Here is a 17,950-nt window from a genome sequence, read left to right as displayed (position 1 = left end):
TCATGTCCACATGAGGGAAGGAGAGCTCTGAAATCATAAATAAGAGGTCATAGCTGAGCCCTCTGAAGGGGAGAGCAGCAAAAATTGCTGCTTGTCATAGCATGGCAGCAGCAAACTGGAGCCAGCCTCGCTGGTCCCAAAGGCAGGCAAAGCCCTGGGCTGGCAAAGACAGGTCTGGGGGGGTGAGCCCAGTGGGAACAGCTGTCAGAGCAGCATGTGATGCTCAGTGTTATAATGGCTTTGTTTGCATAAGTATTTAGAACGGTAAGTAAGTATTCAGAAAACAATTTGGTGTTTGTCACTAAAGAGGTATCTCTAAGCTTGGTTCAAATATTTAAACCCTTTGTGCAAGAGGAGCTGGTCTTAACTGCTTCCATCAGGTTTATATCTTTAAATAGCTGTACGGAAGCACTCCTGGATTTGGGTGAGTTTGGGGCTTTTAAGTAACAACAGAAGGTCTCTTCTTTCACCAGGCATACAGTCAGATGGGGGTACAGGTGCTCCCTGCTGCCCCCAGCTGTGGCTGGAGGTGATTTTGGCTAGTGCTTGGCCTGGGGAGTTTAAACCCACTCCCCTAAAGGGCTGCCCAGACCAGCACGCTCGAAGGTGTCCTGGGAAGGTGCTAAGGGAAGGAGAAGCTCCCTGGCACTGCTGCAGCAGCATGGACGGTGCTGCACCAGCCAGGTACAGCATAGCCCTGCTGGGACCAGGTCTGCAGTGCCCGACAAGTCCCTACTCCCAGCAAGAGGCACCTTGGGGGTCTTTGAGGACCAGGGTGGGTACGTCTGCCTTTGCCCCTCAGCAGCCTGCCATGAGCCATCTCAGCTCAGGCACTGTCCAGGTTTGCAGACTACTGGCTCCCCAGGGCTGCAGCTGAGCCTGCAGCCACGAACACATCCTTAGTCCTTTCCTGAGATGCTTTGGGTCATGAAGGTGCTGCCATCTGCTCAAGCCTCCTTTGATCAGTTCAGCCAGCTCTTGGAGGTGAAAACCTGAGCCAGCCCTGCAGAACAGCTTTTCATTAGAGTTTCCAAACCTACACCCTCAAATCATGCTTATTTTCCTAGGAAGGCCACGGTTTCACAAAGTTTCATCAGCCTGGCTGGTGCTGAGCAGGGCAGAGCCAGCCCTTTAGCCAGGGGTTCAGGAGGGATAGGGGGAGGCCGGGGGAGTCAGTCCCAGGTGGGCTGATCCTGGGGGCTGATTTGGGGCCTGGGGGGTCAGTCCTGGGGTGACTGAGGGGGACAGGGCAGGGGGAGGCTGATCCTAGGGCTGGGGGGTGACCCTGCGGCCTGGGGGATCAGTCCTGGGGCAGAGAAGGGGCTGGGGGCCCGATCCTGGGGGCTGGGGGGGGGGGTGGTCAGCCCCGGTGTGGATGAGGGGGGCAAGGGCAGGAGGGCTCGATCCAACCGGGGGTGGGAGATGTATCCAAATCCTGCGTGAGCCCCCGGACCTCACCCCTGGGAGCCAGCCCACTCCCCGCCTCGGGTCCTCCCGTATCCCGTCTGCCCCCGCGCCGGCCGCGCTCGCCATGGCCTCGGCGCGCGCCTCTCCTCCCCCGGCCCATGATGCAGCGCGGCGGCGGCCCGGGCACAAGATGGCGGCGGAGCGACAGGGCGCCGGTGGCGGCCGTGGCGGGGCGGGAGGCGGCAGCGGAGGAGGAGGAGGAGGCGGCGGCGGCGGAGGAGGTGGCGGCGCGGACGAGAACAAGGAGAACGAGAGGCCGGCGGGGCCGCAGGCCGGCAGCCTCGGCGATAGCCTGGGCCTGGAGAGCATCCTGCGCCCTGGCGGTGGCGGCGAGGGGACGTGGCAGGCCCGGCCCCGTGGGTGGCGGGGGGACGTGGCGGCCGCTGTGGTGGAGCGCGGGGACTCGCAGGCCTCGGGCGGGCGGGCATGGCCGACTCTGCGTCCCCGCGGGAGAGGGCCGGGCGGGGCGGCGGACACTCCGCTGTCCCTGCGCGGGGGCGGCGCTGAGGGCGGCGGGTCCGCCCAGGCCGCGCTGCCCCGTGCCTCGGGCGGGAGCCGCGCTGCGAGCCGGGGGGTCGGGGCCCCGGAGGTGCCGGGAGCGTGTCGGTGCGGCGGCCGGGGCTAGCCCGCGCGGTCCCTGGCGGTGAGGGTTTGGTTTGGATGAATCGGGGGAGTCAGCTTTGCACCTCTGAATTGTGGATTTATGCTTTACCTTCGCAGCATCTCCTTCTGAGCCGCGTGACAGCTGTCATCAGCCTTCAGAGCAGGGCTCTGTGCTAGGCTGTGTGCTTTAGTTAAGAGCAGGCTGTCAGTAATCTTCTGGTGGTAATATTAATGCTTGAAGCAGGCAATAGTGGATAAAATAAATCTTAACAGGTATGCTGAGATGGCAAACAGGCTCCTCCAGATTTAGCACTTCTAAAATCTGATGTGGTATGTAAAGCTCATGGCATTTTTGTATGTGAAACTTTCATGTGAAACTAGTCTAGCTACACAGCTGTGACAGAGCTGAGTTTTATCTTCTGGGTAAGAGGAAAACCCGAGTGAAATAAGGTTGCAGTTTTCCATTTGGCATATGGCAGGTGTTGTAAAGTTAGCAGCTGTTGAGTAAGATGTGGACGTAGTAATTGCTCTGGTAACGTTAGGAATACCTAAGTCAGTGAAAAAGTAAATAGCGTAGGGGGTATGAATTCAGTGAGTAACTGCACTGGTAAAAGACAGTCTGAAAAAAAATCTGGTTGGCAGCAAAGATGAGGAGTGCTATGTTGAGACATTGAAGTTTGACTTGTTTGTTCTACAAATGCAAACTAATTCAGTGCAATAACTATTCATGCAGATTTTTAATACTTAAAGAGAATTCCTTTTAGGTGTAATTCCAAGAAAACACTTTGATAGACATCTGCTGTTTTAAATTTTAAAAGTCTGGTAGTTTCTCCAGCTGTAAGAATAGTGTTTCTTTTAACGGCATCATTGTATAGTCTGGTTTTGGTTTTGTGGGTTTAAGGCTTCTTGGTGAAAGCTTAAAAGGGAAATTTTGGGATATAAATACATACAGCATGGAGATTTCTTGTTGTGATGGAGATTTTATTTCACAAAATAATCTGCCTTGTAAACTGAATAACATCAGCGGATTTACTAGAATAAAGCATGATTTTATTTGGTAGTGTAACTAAGTGAATAAAGTAAGGACAGGATGCACAGAAATCAGCAAATATGCTAAGGAATGCAGAGGCTGGATGGAAATCATGGATTGATGCTATCACAGGTCACAGGACAGTGGATTTTGTCACAGAGTACTTGTTATATGCAGTAAGACTAGAAGTGTGTTGAAAAATTGAGTAGAAAATAAGCCCCCTGAACACTTCCCAAAAGCTCTTTTTATGAGTTTCTCTATTCAGAAAGCAGTTTGTTTGTGGAAGCTGTGCCAGGAAGGCAGCAGTGATTCTGCTCAGTGTACTTCTGTTCTTTTCCTGAGAGATGGGACGTTTGAGGCAGGAAGGCTGCTCTCTATTTCAGTTTTGCCAACAAAATCATGTCACAAGTGTGACTGGGGAGGTGGTGTAGCACAGCTAGGGCAGTCAGTTATATTAGCCTAGATGCATCTGTTGGCATAGCTTATTATCCTGAAACGAGCTCTAGTAACAGCAACACTCTTGTGGTTATCTGTAAGAGGTGGTGCTTGTGGTATGTCTTAGTCCTGGCCTTGATGACAGTCATAAAGCTCTGAAGTAAGCAGTGCAGTCATGAGGCCTTTTAGGACCATCAGTTCTCTCAGTTGTGTGTTTTTAGGAGGTTTTTGAATGCCCCTCTGTTCAAAGTGCATTCACTTAATGGAACCTATAGAGTTCCCTTCTGTTATTTTGGGGTAGAACGAAGAACTGGTAACAGACTGTACTGTCAATCTGCCTTAACGCAAATCACAGTCCTTCAGATTGTGAAGGAGTCTCAGCAGCAGCATGGTTTACGACACGGAGACTTCCAGAGGTACAGGTTAGTAACACTGTGGGTGTCTTGGTGACTTACTTCATTTAAGCAACAAAGACAATCTGCCAAGTAAATACCCTTTGCCAAGTTGCTTCATGTGAAGCATTGTACACTTCTTTTCATTAGATGTAACGTGCTGTGACTGTTCTCTTTGGAAGGATATCAACTGGCTCTTGTTTCTCCACTGCCCTTTAAGAGTTTGTTTGTTAACACCTCACTAATACTCACTATACTCTTCCAGAACTGAGTGTTCAATAAACATACATAAAGCAATTAGTAAGAACATAATTCTGATTTTTCAAGATCAGGAATTATTACATATATTCTTATCTTCTATTCTGTTAACCACTGGTTTACAAGTAGTTCTGAACTGCCTCTTACTGTATATGGAGTTCTTAGTCATTAAAATGTTGCCTGTCACAGCCTTTAGTCCTTTTATTTCTGGTTGAAGGGAGCAGTAAACAGAAACAAAGTTGTTCTTGGGCCAAACTGACTGTGATTGTCTTTTCTTTAGGGGTTATTGCTCCCGTAGGCTAAGGCGGCTCCGAAAAACTCTCAACTTCAAGATGGGAAACAGGCACAAGTTCACTGGGAAGAAAGTAACTGAAGAGATTCTCTCAGACAACAGGTACAGTCACTGGATGGAATTGAGTGTTCAGTGTATTAGTGAATAGTTTCTTTCATTTAGGTAATTTATTTTCATGTGGGTGTGGTGGAAAAGTGTTTTGTACAGTATACTCAGAAATGTTTCTTTTCAGAGATGTGTGTTGTAGATACTAATAAAAGAAGAAAGTCAGGCTGCAGTGCAGGGGGAAGAGGCACTGCTCAGATCCTGCTTCATCATGTGAACAAGTGGGAGAAGGGGGAGAAGCAACAGCCGGTTCCTTCTCTTCCTTCATAGTTGCCAGAATGGGTTCCTTCCATAATCGGTGAATTACTTTGATATTAAAATGACAATTCTTATTCGGATAAGTTGTGAGATAGTCATGTGAATGCTGATAACGTAAGTGGTGTAGCCAGCAAGGTTGTGGTTGGCAACATAATCTGTATTGGATTGCAAGTTTTACTTAGATTTTCAAAATTTGACAGAATGCTTGTCTGATAGAATACGTGGAGAATAGCCAGGATTTTGGGCTCATTTCTTATCTTTTAGAAACACTTGAAATGTCTGCTGTCTTATCTTTTCTTGTGGGGAAAAGAAAACATGATGCTGTTTTCACCTGTATTGTTAAGAAACCAGATGCATTTATAGCATTAGCTGGTGGGAAAACAGACATATTTACCCATACTGAACCAGTTTGAAGAGCAACCTAACACGATAGATCACTTGTCTTCGCAATGTCTTTGGTGCTGCAGAATGATACCAAATTCTCTTCCTCAGTTGGATAATTACAATTATGTAGCAAGAAATACAGTAGAAAACAGTTAGGAATAATAAAACTGTGTGTGCTTAGAGTGTTAAGAAAGAAAAGCATCTACCCCTTGTTAACCAAGCTGAACTTCTGTTAACCAAACTTTGCAGATCACATGGCAAAGGACTAGAGGTGATGTGGTAATACTTGTTTGAATGTCATTACTTCTTCATTAATCTTCCTCTGCCCCGTAGGTATTTGCTGTTGATTCTGATGGATGCAGAGAGAGCCTGGAGTTACGCCATGCAGCTGAAACAGGAAGCAAACACAGAGCCTCGCAAACGATTTCACTTGCTGTCTCGCCTGCGCAAAGCTGTGAAACATGCTGAGGAGCTGGAGCGACTGTGTGAAAGTAACCGAGTAGATGCCAAAACAAAGTTGGAAGCTCAGGTAACCACTGATACTTTGATCTTGTGTTACAGCGAAAGCTGAACAAGAAACCTTTGGATTTTAGGTGAAGAGATTATTCTCATCTAGCAGTAGATAATCAAAATTGACTGATTCTACAACTGGAAAATGTCTCCCTTTGGATAGCTTAGACTTAATGCAGTTGCTGGAATTGCAGAAATAACCAGTGGCACCAGTCAAGATGAGGACCTGGTGTTTAGAAGTTAAGTGTATCAAAGGATTGTCCTTGCTTTGAAGAGCAGAATGTTTAATAAAGGTAAAAAGAATTGAGAGAGACTAAGATGAGGCAACACAGCCTAAGAAACTGTGCCTATCTGAGTTGCCTATTTGTTAAATGCCCTAAAGTAGCCATTTAGAACACAAGACTTGTGGCTTCGGTTCCTGGAACACAGAAAGCAACTGTGTTGTGACACCAGCCTCTTTGAACAAGGGGCTGCAGTAGTATTCAGTTAATTTAAATGGCCATTTTGTAGCTTATTCCTGGGGAAAAAAAAAGTTTTGTGACATCAGTGGGCCATGTTGATTGCATGAAAGCAAAGATGTTGCTTGTTATCTCCTTGGAAATGTAGCAATATCAGTTAAAAGAAAAAAAGGTAGGTAGCTATTAACCCATAATCCAAATCAGTTGTCTTCTGTGGGAAGAGCAAATGAAAAGGGCAAGGCTTAATCACTTCTTGTAGGCGTTGCAGCAGTCTTCATACTAAAGGTTGTACAAACTAGGCTGTCAGTTTTGGGGAAATTAACTTGCCTGTGTGCTGTCTGCAGGCATACATGGCTTACCTCACAGGAATGCTTCGTTTTGAGCACCAGGAGTGGAAGGCAGCAATGGAGGCTTTCAACAAATGCAAGTGAGTTCCCCAGTTTCACCAACTTTATTTAGTAAATAACATTGGATCAGTCTAGTAAGCTGTCGTGGTTTAAACCCATCCGGCAGCCAAACACCACACAGCTGATCGCTCAGCCTTCCCCTGCCCCAGGGGATGGGGGAGAGAATTGGAGGGGTAAAGGTATGGAGACTCATAGGTTGAGACAGAAACAATTTAATAATTGAAATGAAATAAAAATAAAATATTAATAATAGTAATAATAGAATATACAAACAAGTGGTGCACAGTGGATTGCTCACCACCTGCCGACTGATGCCCAGCCCGTTCCTGGCTAGTGATCCCAGAGGAGGAAAAATCTTGAAACTGCAGTCCCCGAAGAGTGAGACAGCTTCCCAGACAACCTTCATCTATAGACGGAGCATGACATTATAGATAGGGAATATTTCATTGACCCGTTTGGGTCTGTTGCTCTGGCCATGCTCCCTCCCAGCTTCTTGTGCACCTGCACACGGGCAGGACATGGGAAGTTGAAAAGTCCTTGATTTCTTAGCAGCAACTGGAAACATCAGTGTATTGTCAACATTCCTCTCATCCCAAATCCCATACTGAATCCAAAACAGCACTATTCTAGCTACTAAGAAGGAAAATTAGCTATATTCCAGCCAAAACCAGGACATAAGTTTATATACTTACTTATATACTGTATATACTGCAGCTCTGTGAGTTGTTTAGTTAATTATGCACTTAACTGGGAGGTACTACTGAAGAAATAGCATCTTCCAGAGTGGAGACACAAACGCTTCCCTTAAGATAGCATCTCACAAAATGACACGTACTGCGGTGTTAATGCTTATTTTTTGCTGTAGGACCATATATGAAAAACTGGCCAATGCTTTCACAGAAGAACAAGCTGTACTGTATAACCAGCGTGTGGAAGAGATCTCACCCAACATTCGCTACTGTGCCTATAATATTGGTAAGGAAAGGGGGGGTATCTAATCTTCAATAAAGAGCAAGGCTTGTTCACAGGAAAGGGATATTGACTTGATAGTTAAATACTAGTCTAAGTGACATTGCAGTGAGTCCATAATATTTTGGGCAAGTTCTGCACACATTCTGGGTCAGTTTAGCAGTGGAGAAGTATTCACTTTACAACAGTGCATGTGGTTTTGTGTAAAAAGACAAAATACCTGTTTGCAGTAGTTTGCTTATGAAGTCAGAATGAAATTGTAAATTTATTCCCTTTGTCCCCAGATTGCCAGTATAAAATCTATTGATTACCTTTTTGATATTAAAATAATTTGTGAACTCAGATGGAAATGTGATCTTGATGTGTTAACACTCTCAGGTGACCAGTCTGCTATGAATGAGTTGATGCAGATGAGGCTGAGGTCTGGTGGCACTGAAGGTCTTCTTGCAGAAAAACTGGAGGTAACCTGTTTGCATGCTTCAAGTTGAAACGTTCATTATCACTCTGTTGAGCATAAATACTGCTTCAGCACACTATTCAAGAGCCAGAACGTATCAGAGTGGGAAACCACTTCCCTAAAAAGCCCTTTGATTTCAAAGTAGTTAAGTGTAATGTGAATTTGAAAAGTTTGGTTTTGGATATGTTAAAGTTCAAGCTCGTAAGTTCAGTCTGTTCTCTTCAGGCACTGATTACCCAAACTCGAGCAAAGCAGGCAGCCACAATGAGTGAGGTGGAGTGGAGAGGAAGAACCGTTCCAGTGAAGATAGACAAAGTGAGGATCTTCTTGCTGGGGCTGGCTGACAATGAAGCAGCGATTGTTCAGGTAACAGAAGCCATCTCCAGTGCTGGGGTTCTAACTCTCCTCTTCCCTTCAGTGTGCAAGATAATACATGATACCTGGACTGAAAGATTTTGAATAATCTTTTCCTCAACCTTGGGGTTGGAAGGCTAAAAGTAATAGTGGGAATATTGACTATAACCCAAAGCTGAAGTGTCAGTTGGGGATAACTCCTGTAATCTAAGTGGTAGTGTGAGAGATCTGCCCTTTTGAATGCACTGTGCTGCCCAGAAGTGCTACCTTTCCATGGCACAGTGATAACCATTATTATTCGTAAGTCAGTTGGAAATGAAGGTTACAATTTTAAAGAGTAACTGGTTTTGAATTACTGCTCTAATTTTTTTGAGTGTCTTGCTCAAATGCTCCAACTTCAAAGCAATCAAAATCTTTTTTTCGGCAATAAAAAGCAATTTGCCAGGTGAAGCAGGTGCTATGAGATTTCCAGCATTCTCTTCTTAACTTAGGCAAATCCTCTAAAGCAGGAGGAGGATTACTAAATGTCAGGATGTAAATCAATTTCAAATGTAACAGTTCTGAAACACTTGCAGTGGCACGTACTATCCATGTCTTTAGTATTGCAGCCAAATTTTCCACATGAGGCTTTTTCCTTGAAAAAGGTGCCCAGATGACATATTCTGCTTCCCAGTGGCTCTGTACAGCACCCTTGCTGTTTGAAAAGGCAGCAAAAGGATCTTTAGTAACAACTGTTGTCACTAATAATGAGCTTTTTGTGTATCAAAAAACTAGTTATCATCAGCAGAATAATGATGATAAATAGAAATTTAAATGATAAAATGAAAACCCTACAAAGGCAAGCGGATAAGAGCAGGAGATAGTGCTAAGAAGATAGTGTGAATAGGATAAGGAGGATATGGCTGAGTAGGAAGCATTAGTGTTAGCCAGTCTGGTCATAATGTTATGAATTGTATGTTGCTGAATTTATTTTTTTGTAGGGAGTACATTAGTATGGCCAGCAGGTGGAAGTGCAGCTTAGAGTTCAATGTTCTCTCATTTATTTCCATCCTGCCAGGCTGGCAGTTGGACCTTTTTAGTTTAGTTACCCTCTTTGTTCCATAAAGCTGAGGCAGAACAGTGATCTGAATTTGTTTTCATCTTTGTGTTCCTTGGAAGCCCTGACTAAACAGAGGAGTTTTGTGGTGCTGGATCACAACTAGTAATGGTGAGAGCTGAGCACGCAGCAGCAGTATTTACATTCCCAGAGGACTAAAACTTGGCCTTTTGAAAGCAGTTCTGCAGCTGCTGTGTCAGCTGTGATGGGCAGTCCAGCTTCAGCTAAATGCGTTGTGGTTCCTGAGATCTTTGGCACCTTTCTGCTAGTCTTCACTAAGTTGAAACCCTGACATAACAGCAGCACTCTTCAGGGTTTGATTAGAAGCAAACAGAAATGTGTGTTTTGTGTAAAACTGAGATTCTCAGCGCAATTACACCATTGCTTTCAGTGTCTTATTGGTAACGGGAGAAACAGAACAAATAAGTCAAACTGAAATACGTATCCCAGTTTAAAACTACTTGTGTCGGCCCTTTTGTAGACTTGAATGCACAACTTCAGGGGGCCATCGACTCTAACCAGGTAGAAGTGAGAAGGCTAAAGGGCAGAGCAACAAGTGTGCTCCTGTCTGGTATTGCCTGAAGGATTCTGTGGTCATCTTTGGTAACTAGGACTGTAGCAAAAATGGGGGGTAGTAACTTTCAGAGATGATACACGATGATTTAGAAGAAAATAAAAAATAGAAGTGAGCACTCCTAGACTTTCAGAAGTGGGTTCAGTGGGATCGGCTCCCTTGATCCCTTTAAGATGAGCCTGTGCTGTTCTATCAGGGCACTTGAGTCACCAGCTGTAGCACTTGTATCTCAGTTTTATGATCTGGTACCTCCCAAATTGGAACATATGTGTATTTATGCATAGAATCAGCTTAACCTTAGGAGTTTTTGCTTAGAAAGGAAAGCCTTTGTTTCACTGCACGGCCCAGCCCTTTCCCTGTTTGTACTTGACTGATGATCTAGCTACGTCTGTTTTCATTTTTGTGCATACAGTGAAATTGCTGTGCTCCTCTGGGTGAGGTTGAGAATGCTGTCAGACTTGTCTCTGGTTATTCTCAGTAGTTAGACCCACCTTAAAAATTCTTGCAGCAAATCTTAAAAAAAAAATAAAACAACAAAAAAACCCCAAACCCAGAAAGGCTGCCTTCATCTCAGGTCAAGATAGCTGAGGCTTTGTGAGAGAGTAAAAATAGCATTCCTTAATGGGTTTGAAAACTTGAGGAGAGGTAGAGACTTAGAGCTCTATGGAAGATAAACAAGGAAGCATGTTTTTAGACAGTTTTTTATTCATTTGGACAATTGCAAATTTGTTGCAGCAAAGTTCATCTTACGCTGTTATAGGACATGGAAGTGGTATAACACAGGGCTGATACACTTTAATTTGTGCTCTGATTGCTAAGGTTGAGGCTTGTTTCTGGACAGTTTCTCTTACTGAATCAGGAAGAGTCTTGTGATCCACATCTGGTTACCTTCTCAGTCACCTGAATGGAAGTTGAGTTTGGTTTTGGGTGCATTGTTTCATTGGGAACATGATATGCCAGTCCATTAGGCAGAGATCAGGCTTCAACTTGTTTTTAAAAGTTGTTTTCAAATTTTGGGTTTGGGGCAGAAGGCCAAAAGCTACTTAATTTTGTAACAAAACTTGTGGTGACAGCAGAAAAGCACTCAGTCACTCCTGCTACTAAAATACAGGGTTACTTTTAAAAATGTTTCAAACAAGCAAATTATTGCCACTGTGAGCATTACTAGAGTGGGAGTGTAGAAAAGATAATCATCTACATGTTCTTACCACATGAGAAGTTAAATCAGCATAACAAGAACAGTCTGCATTGGTAGTTTGCCAGTTCAGTAATGCTCAGCTCTCCCTCTGTCGCTGGGCCTTTCCCACAGTGCAGTCCAACCTCAGCTGTTCTTGGAGCAATGGGGGTGCCATCCTGGAAGGGAAGGGAGTTGCAGAGAAGGTGGCTGTTGCAGGGATGAGGCGATCAGAGCTGGGTGTGCTAGGCCTTCAGTGCTGCTAAATTCTCAGCACTGACCGTGTTCCCTGCAATTTCTGGCAGTTTGCCCCCTAGAACATATTGCAGACAGATACGGATTGGAGTTCTAGCTATTTGTGGATCTTAAAGCCATAATTTGGGAGAAACTTTGTTTAATTTCCTCAGTTAATTCTTGCATCACAGGATGCAAAATGCAGACATTTCTAATAGATACTTGTCTTAACTTCTCTTTGCTCTTAGGCAGAAAATGAGGAGACAAAGGAACGTTTGTTTGAATCTTTACTCAGTGAGTGTAGAGATGCCATTCAGGCTGTTCGGGAAGATCTGAAACCAGACCAGGTAAGCAGCAAACATCAGTGTTTCAACTTTCAACAACATAGCGTTTCTTTGGGACTGATCTGTTACTGTTAAACTTGCTTAACACTAAGAGTGGTTGGGATTTCTTTAAGAAAAAGCTGCAAAACAGTCTATCACCTTTGATTTTACTCTTTTCAGAACTGGAGAAGATGAATAAAAATGTAGAAGCCCTCATTCTTTTGCCTGAAAATCTGTTATAACTTCCCTGGTTTATCCAAACCTTGAATTGTTTTTGATGTTTTCTTCCCTCATCTGCCAGTTTTAAGTAAATCATATGGTGTTTTGTCCACAATTTGTGCAGAAGCAGCGGGAACACTCTCTGGAAAATGATTCTGGGAAGGTGTCCAACATCCAGTACTTACACAGGTAATAGGCAAACATTGCTGCCTGTACTAGTGTGAAGAAGTCATGCTCTTATGTCAAGATTTTATTTTTGTTTGGTTTTGGTTTATGGGGTTTTTGTTCTGGGCCTCTCAGATCTCAAAGGGTGACTGTACAGGTAAGGATCTGATACATGCCGCTTTGAAGACATTTTAGTCCTGTGTTGACTTTCCAGGTGGTTTTTTCCCTACTAGTATCAGCTTAGACTGAGGGAAGAATTTTTTTCAGAACAAAGAGTAACGTCTGAGTAGCTCTGACAGTCTGCTAATGGTATTTTATCTTTTATCCTTTTAGTTATTTGACTTATATCAAGCTGTCAACAGCCATCAGGCGCAATGAGAGCATGGCGAAGTCTCTGCAGAAGGCACTGCTGCAGCAGCAGCGGTCAGAAGAGGATGGCAAGCGCACAGCACGGCCTCAGGACCTGATCCGTCTTTACGATATCATTTTGCAGGTAATGCTGGGAAAACTAATTCTTCATACTAACTAGAGGACTTTGGTACAAAATTTATTGTAGAAAATACAGCAGCGCGGGTGAACTGCCTGTGAATTCTGAAGAGCAACTGAGTACCTACAGTTACCTTGTTGAAGATGTTCAACATGTACATGAACCACAAAAACCCCCTTGTAGTTGTGAACAGAAAATGCTGCTAGAATGGGTGCCCTTGTTTGTACACTAATGCAGTTTTAAAATATTTTTTCAGACTATTTTATGGAGCACCCTGATAGCTGCCTTAGTTTCTGCTGGCCAGAGAAAGTAGCAGCTAAAAATACTTAAAATGTACTTGTTCTTCATAAGCAGTTTCTCAGTTTCTCACATAAATCTTCTATTAACTGTGGGAGCCTGTGGCTGAAGTGGTTGTGAATGGGAAAGAGAAATGCTTTATGAAATAATTCCTTCATGTGAAATCTGAGGAGTCTCTGTCCCCTAATTCCTGTTTGTGTCAGGAAATCTGTCCTGAGGGCAAACTTGCACAAGTTTCAATGACTGTCCTTCACAAGGTTACCATACTGATAATTAGAAAACTGCAAGCTATTTCCATGGGAGTGTGCTGTTGACTTTCTAAAAGGGGCAGCTTTCTCTTACTCCAGCAGATTCCAGAGGAAAACAATGCCTGCATTTGTTACTCTGACTCTCTTTTGCACAGAACCTTGTGGAACTGACACAGCTTCCTGGCTTAGAAGAGGACAAGAACTTTCAAAAAGAGATTGGATTGAAGACACTTGTGTACAAAGCTTACAGGTGACTGAGAAACAGCCATGTTTTCTTTAGCAGACATTACATCTTCAAAGTTTATTATTCCAAAGTTCTATGTGCTGCACAGAACTTTAATGCTGTTTCCTCTGCTCTTTCGTGAAATGAAGACTGGATGCAAAGGGGAAACTGGCCAGTGCTGCTTAATAATGTCTCTTGTTATCAGTCGTTTGGGTTGGCAAAAGGTACGGATAACAAACATGTCAAGGATCCACTCCTTGCTGTTGCAGGTGTTTCTTCATTGCACAGTCCTATGTCTTGGTAAAGAAATGGAGTGAAGCTCTTGTTTTATACGAGAGAGTGCTGAAATATGCCCGCCAAGTTCAGTCAGGAGCTGGAGCTTATACGAACAGCTTGAAGGTAGGAACCCAATCCTGTATGTAGAGTTTATGAAAAAGCTCTGTCCCGGCACTTACTGTCAGTTAGATGCCAGGCCATTACAATTCAAGACTGATCTTTCAGTAGGGAGAAGAGTTGTACAGGTGTGACTTCTTGACACATTATAGTAGAGACTTTCTAGTGATGTGGAAATGCTTCAGCTGGCCACTTGCTTTGGAGGAGAGGCAGACTTGCTGCAACAACTCCATAACAATTTACCACTTTTTCCTCACATGTGCTTTTTTTGTTACACAACTTCTGTAATGCCTGAAGGACTGTATTGCAGCTTTTCCTCTTCTGGGAAGGATTATCAGCACTAGGACTTAATTTCTTAGGTCTTACTTTGTCAGGTTTCACCTTCACCCTAACTCTTAAACTGGCATATTTCAGTCTCTCAATTTTCTTTAATGACATAGGAGCTGCCTGATGTTCAGGATCTGATCACTCAAGTCAATGCAGAGAAATACTCCTTGCAAGCAGCAGCTATATTAGGTGAGTTGCACAATTATACTAGAGCTCTAACATCTCTTGAATAATGCCCCTGAAGCTATTTCATTCCTTTTATTTCATTTCTGAAGCTCCAGATGTTTTTTTCTGCTTCACTCTGATGTGTGTAGGCTCTGGAAAACACTTTTTTTTTCCTCCCAGTTCTAGCTTCTTCTAGCTGTGTGTAGTGTGGCTAGGCAACCAATGACTAGACATTTGGCATCTTGCTCCCTGCCCAGAGATGTGAAAACGCTTCATGAGGATGTGCACCTGTTGTGGTAACCTGCACAGAACGCTCTGTTCAGTGTTTTAATTTTTTCGCTGAAACAAGTTGGCCTTACTCATCCCGGTTTTGCCTAACTGGGAGGAGCTACAGGGGAGAGCAGTGCTGTTCTGCTCTTTGTCAGTGTCCACCAGGTTAGTGGAACTTTGGGGGAATGGATGAGCTTGTGATTTCTTGGGCTGCTGTCTTTGCTGTGCCTGCTGGTGGAAACCCAAGATAAGTAATGGGTTGCCTTGTCTTTATTGCCTTAATGTTGTTTTAACAGACCCCGCTGGGGTCTTCTCATCATCTGCTGCTTTGTGCTTAACTCAGAATCTGTGCTTCTTTCAGGAGTTTCTCATGACAATGTGAAGAAGCTCTCCATCACTGGAGAGCTGTGTTGGCTATAGATGCGTACATGTGATCCTCTTAGTCTAGAAAGCAAGTTGATTTTACTGAAAATACTGTCTTGCATATCCCCGAAAGCAAGGTTCATAGCTAAGCTTAGAGGACAGCTGACTCCTGAGACAGTCTTACTTTATGCCAAGACCTTGCCTGTTATTCTTACCACTTTTTCTTCAATTTTGCAGATGCAAATGATACTCAGGAGACTGAGTCTCCGTCTCAGGTCAAGGATGGCAAGGTAAGACCTGAGAGCTCAGGTAAATTCCAGTAGTGTTCTTAACGAACGTTACTTCTAACCTGTTACCTTGTCTCTTGCAACTCAAGAATGTCACGCTGGTGGGAGTTTGGTCATGACTACTGTATTTAAGATATTTTATTAGGCTTGTTTTCCTTCTGCAAGTCATGAAGGTGGCTGACAGAGTGAGGTTCCTTGGGTAGGAGCTAGGCAGCTGTTTGCAGCTTCTAGTGTGGCATCTTCTTTTTTATTTAGCTTTCTTCCTGCACGTGGGAAGGTTTTCCAGAAATCTTGCAGTGGTGCTTTGACAGGCGTCCGAATAATTTTCAAGGGCCCAAGATGTCATGCAAGGGAACTTCAGCTTGTTGTCTCAGTTTCTGCTTAATTCTTGCTTGTTTGACCCTTGTCAGCTTTGATTTGACACATGTTTAATTTGTGTTTCTGCATTGGTCTCTTTCAGCCACTCTCGGAACGGTTTGAAACTTTCTGTCTGGATCCTTCTCTTGTCAGCAAGCAAGTCAGCCTCGTGCACTTCCCTCCGGGCTTCCAGCCCATCCCGTGCAAACCCTTGTTCTTTGACCTGGCCCTTAATCATGTTGCTTTCCCACCTCTGGAGGACAAGGTGGAGCAGAAGGCCAAGAGTGGCCTCACAGGATATATAAAGGGCATCTTCGGATTCAAAAGTTAACCAGGACCCCCTGAGGAACAGAGGTTTTATTCTGTATTGAAGGAAAAGCTCCAAGAGGTTCTAGGACACAAATACCTGCACCTGAAACCAACAGAGGGAAGTTTTACCATCTTCTTCCCTGTGTTCTGTGTATATGTCTGTGCACTTACATTCTCTCCCAGTGTATTAAAGACAAACAATCTATTCAGAAACATACGTACACTATAAATAGCTGAAAATAATCTGGAGCACAGAGAAATTCCATTCTGCTTGGAGAAGTGGGAGCTTGCTTTGTGGCCAGTGGCCTGTTCAGGGCCAGTACACATCTACTTACCATGGACCAGGGCACAGGTATAATTTGATTCCTCTCTCCACCCCATTGTTTGACGCCATAATTTGGTATTTTTGTCTAGAAATCTGGGTGTGATGGTGAAACAGAGGCAAAAGTAGATGGGGAACTAAACCAGCAAGGTGGGGCTGCCTACCCAAAGACAGTAGCCAAGGGGGCTAACTTCTCCTTCCCTTTCAACTCCAAAGTGTGTATTTTTTAAAAATGTAACATTCAGAATTGACAAAATAGAGCCTCTGTCCTTATCAATAAGGATGGCGAATACCTTACTCGATGTTAATGGCTACCCCACTTCTGGTGGAGTATAACCTGAATTTGTACTCTGGGCCAACAAGATCCTTCTTTATTGATACATGTTTTGTTAAATACCTAAATACAGTATAGAACCTATTCCTACAGGGCCTTTCCTGGGAAACTAAGCTTCATGGGTGGCTTTAGAAGTAGCTACTTGCTCTTCACAGGAAGTTGGGTCTCTCAGTGTTCATTTTGTCTTATCTAAACCTTGCCTGAAAACAAGAAGATCTTTTTCTGGAGTTCATCTGTTGCTTTTTTCCTCATCCTCGGTCAGTAGATACACCTGAAATGAGGAATAAGCAACAGGCAGTAGGTTCTTGCGTGATAGATCTTCTCTGTCACGCCAGACACTCTATAAAAAAGACGCCCAGGTGCTACGGTGATAGGCACTTTCAAAATGCGGGTAATTTCATAATCGTGATCATTTAAATGGGAAAAAACCCACAGCACATGGGCAGAACTGTTCCTAAAGAAGTTATTTGGAAGTTTCCACTAGCAGTATTTGGGTTTTCACTCGGTCTGTAGCTGGAAGGTGAAACAGCAGTTTGTTCTAGCTGCCTTAACTCTTCTGCACCAGTTGTCTTGACTTTGTGTTTTCTCCACTTTTAGGCATTGGAGTTAATAGGGCTGGAAACAGAAGAACGGTTTTGAATGATCAGATTGTTGTGATGGGAATTTTCCATGCAAGATGCATGTCAGATAAATGGGGGAAATTAACAATTCCCATTATTTTAATATGAATGTTTGCTGCTTTGTTCCAAGTTGATCTGATTTGCGAGTTCTCAAAGTACAAAGCAGCTTTCCAGAGAACTCTGTGCTCAGAAAGGGGTAAGAGAAGGAGGAGGAACTTCTTGTTTAATTTCTGCAACATGGAAACAGAATGGGAATTTCTGGTATTCTAGCTAATTCCATTTGCCTCTGGGTGCTGGGGGATTTTACAGAAGAAAGGGAAAGTGTAGAGCTGAAACATGGAAGACTATTCATCAGATTTCTGGAAAACATGGTCTTGAGTGACAGACTTCACTTCCCCGTGAAGCCTTTTTCCTTTTAGACAAGGAAGGGTCATGCAGTAACTGGCACAGGCATCAACTGGTTGATCTGCTTCACGGTACCTCTTTCTGTGTACGTTAATCTGAGCTTCTCTCTCCTTTTCAGCTTTTATATCAAATCACTTTGAAAACTGTTCTGTTTGGTTTGCAAACCAAACTCCTTTCTGCTTTCCTACCACAAATCTATGTGGTGCCTGGATTGATTCCAGTGAAACTTGTACTGCGGCCACTTTCTAATTGGTTACTGTTACAAAAAGCAAAGAGCAATTGGCCTCTTTATGTCAAACATCTTTTGACAGATAACTGATTAGTTTGAACGCAGATAAGAAATCTGAAAACAATAAAGTTTTATTCCTGACCTCTGAGG

At 43.9% G+C, this 17,950-nt stretch overlaps 1 protein-coding gene across 1 annotated transcript; it reads left to right on the top strand.

Annotated features, from left to right (window-relative positions):
* The first annotated feature begins 1,582 nt into the window (after positions 1–1,582).
* SRP68 (signal recognition particle 68) lies at positions 1,583–17,941 on the top strand. Its single transcript, XM_074847710.1, has 16 exons — positions 1,583–1,772; positions 3,891–3,957; positions 4,466–4,579; positions 5,558–5,753; positions 6,537–6,619; positions 7,465–7,574; positions 7,947–8,029; positions 8,251–8,391; positions 11,706–11,804; positions 12,124–12,188; positions 12,498–12,657; positions 13,352–13,446; positions 13,689–13,818; positions 14,253–14,328; positions 15,175–15,227; positions 15,685–17,941. The coding sequence occupies exons 1-16, from the start codon at positions 1,598–1,600 to the stop codon at positions 15,910–15,912; spliced, it is 1,875 nt and encodes a 624-aa protein (XP_074703811.1). The 5' UTR covers positions 1,583–1,597; the 3' UTR covers positions 15,913–17,941.
* The last annotated feature ends 9 nt before the right edge of the window (positions 17,942–17,950 follow it).

The sequence above is a fragment of the Strix aluco genome, chromosome 21, assembly GCF_031877795.1.
Source record: "Strix aluco isolate bStrAlu1 chromosome 21, bStrAlu1.hap1, whole genome shotgun sequence".
NCBI classification, from domain to species: Eukaryota; Metazoa; Chordata; class Aves; order Strigiformes; family Strigidae; genus Strix; species Strix aluco.
The sequence above is the reverse complement of the archived record's forward strand: the minus strand, read 5'-3'. Positions and strand labels throughout refer to the sequence as shown.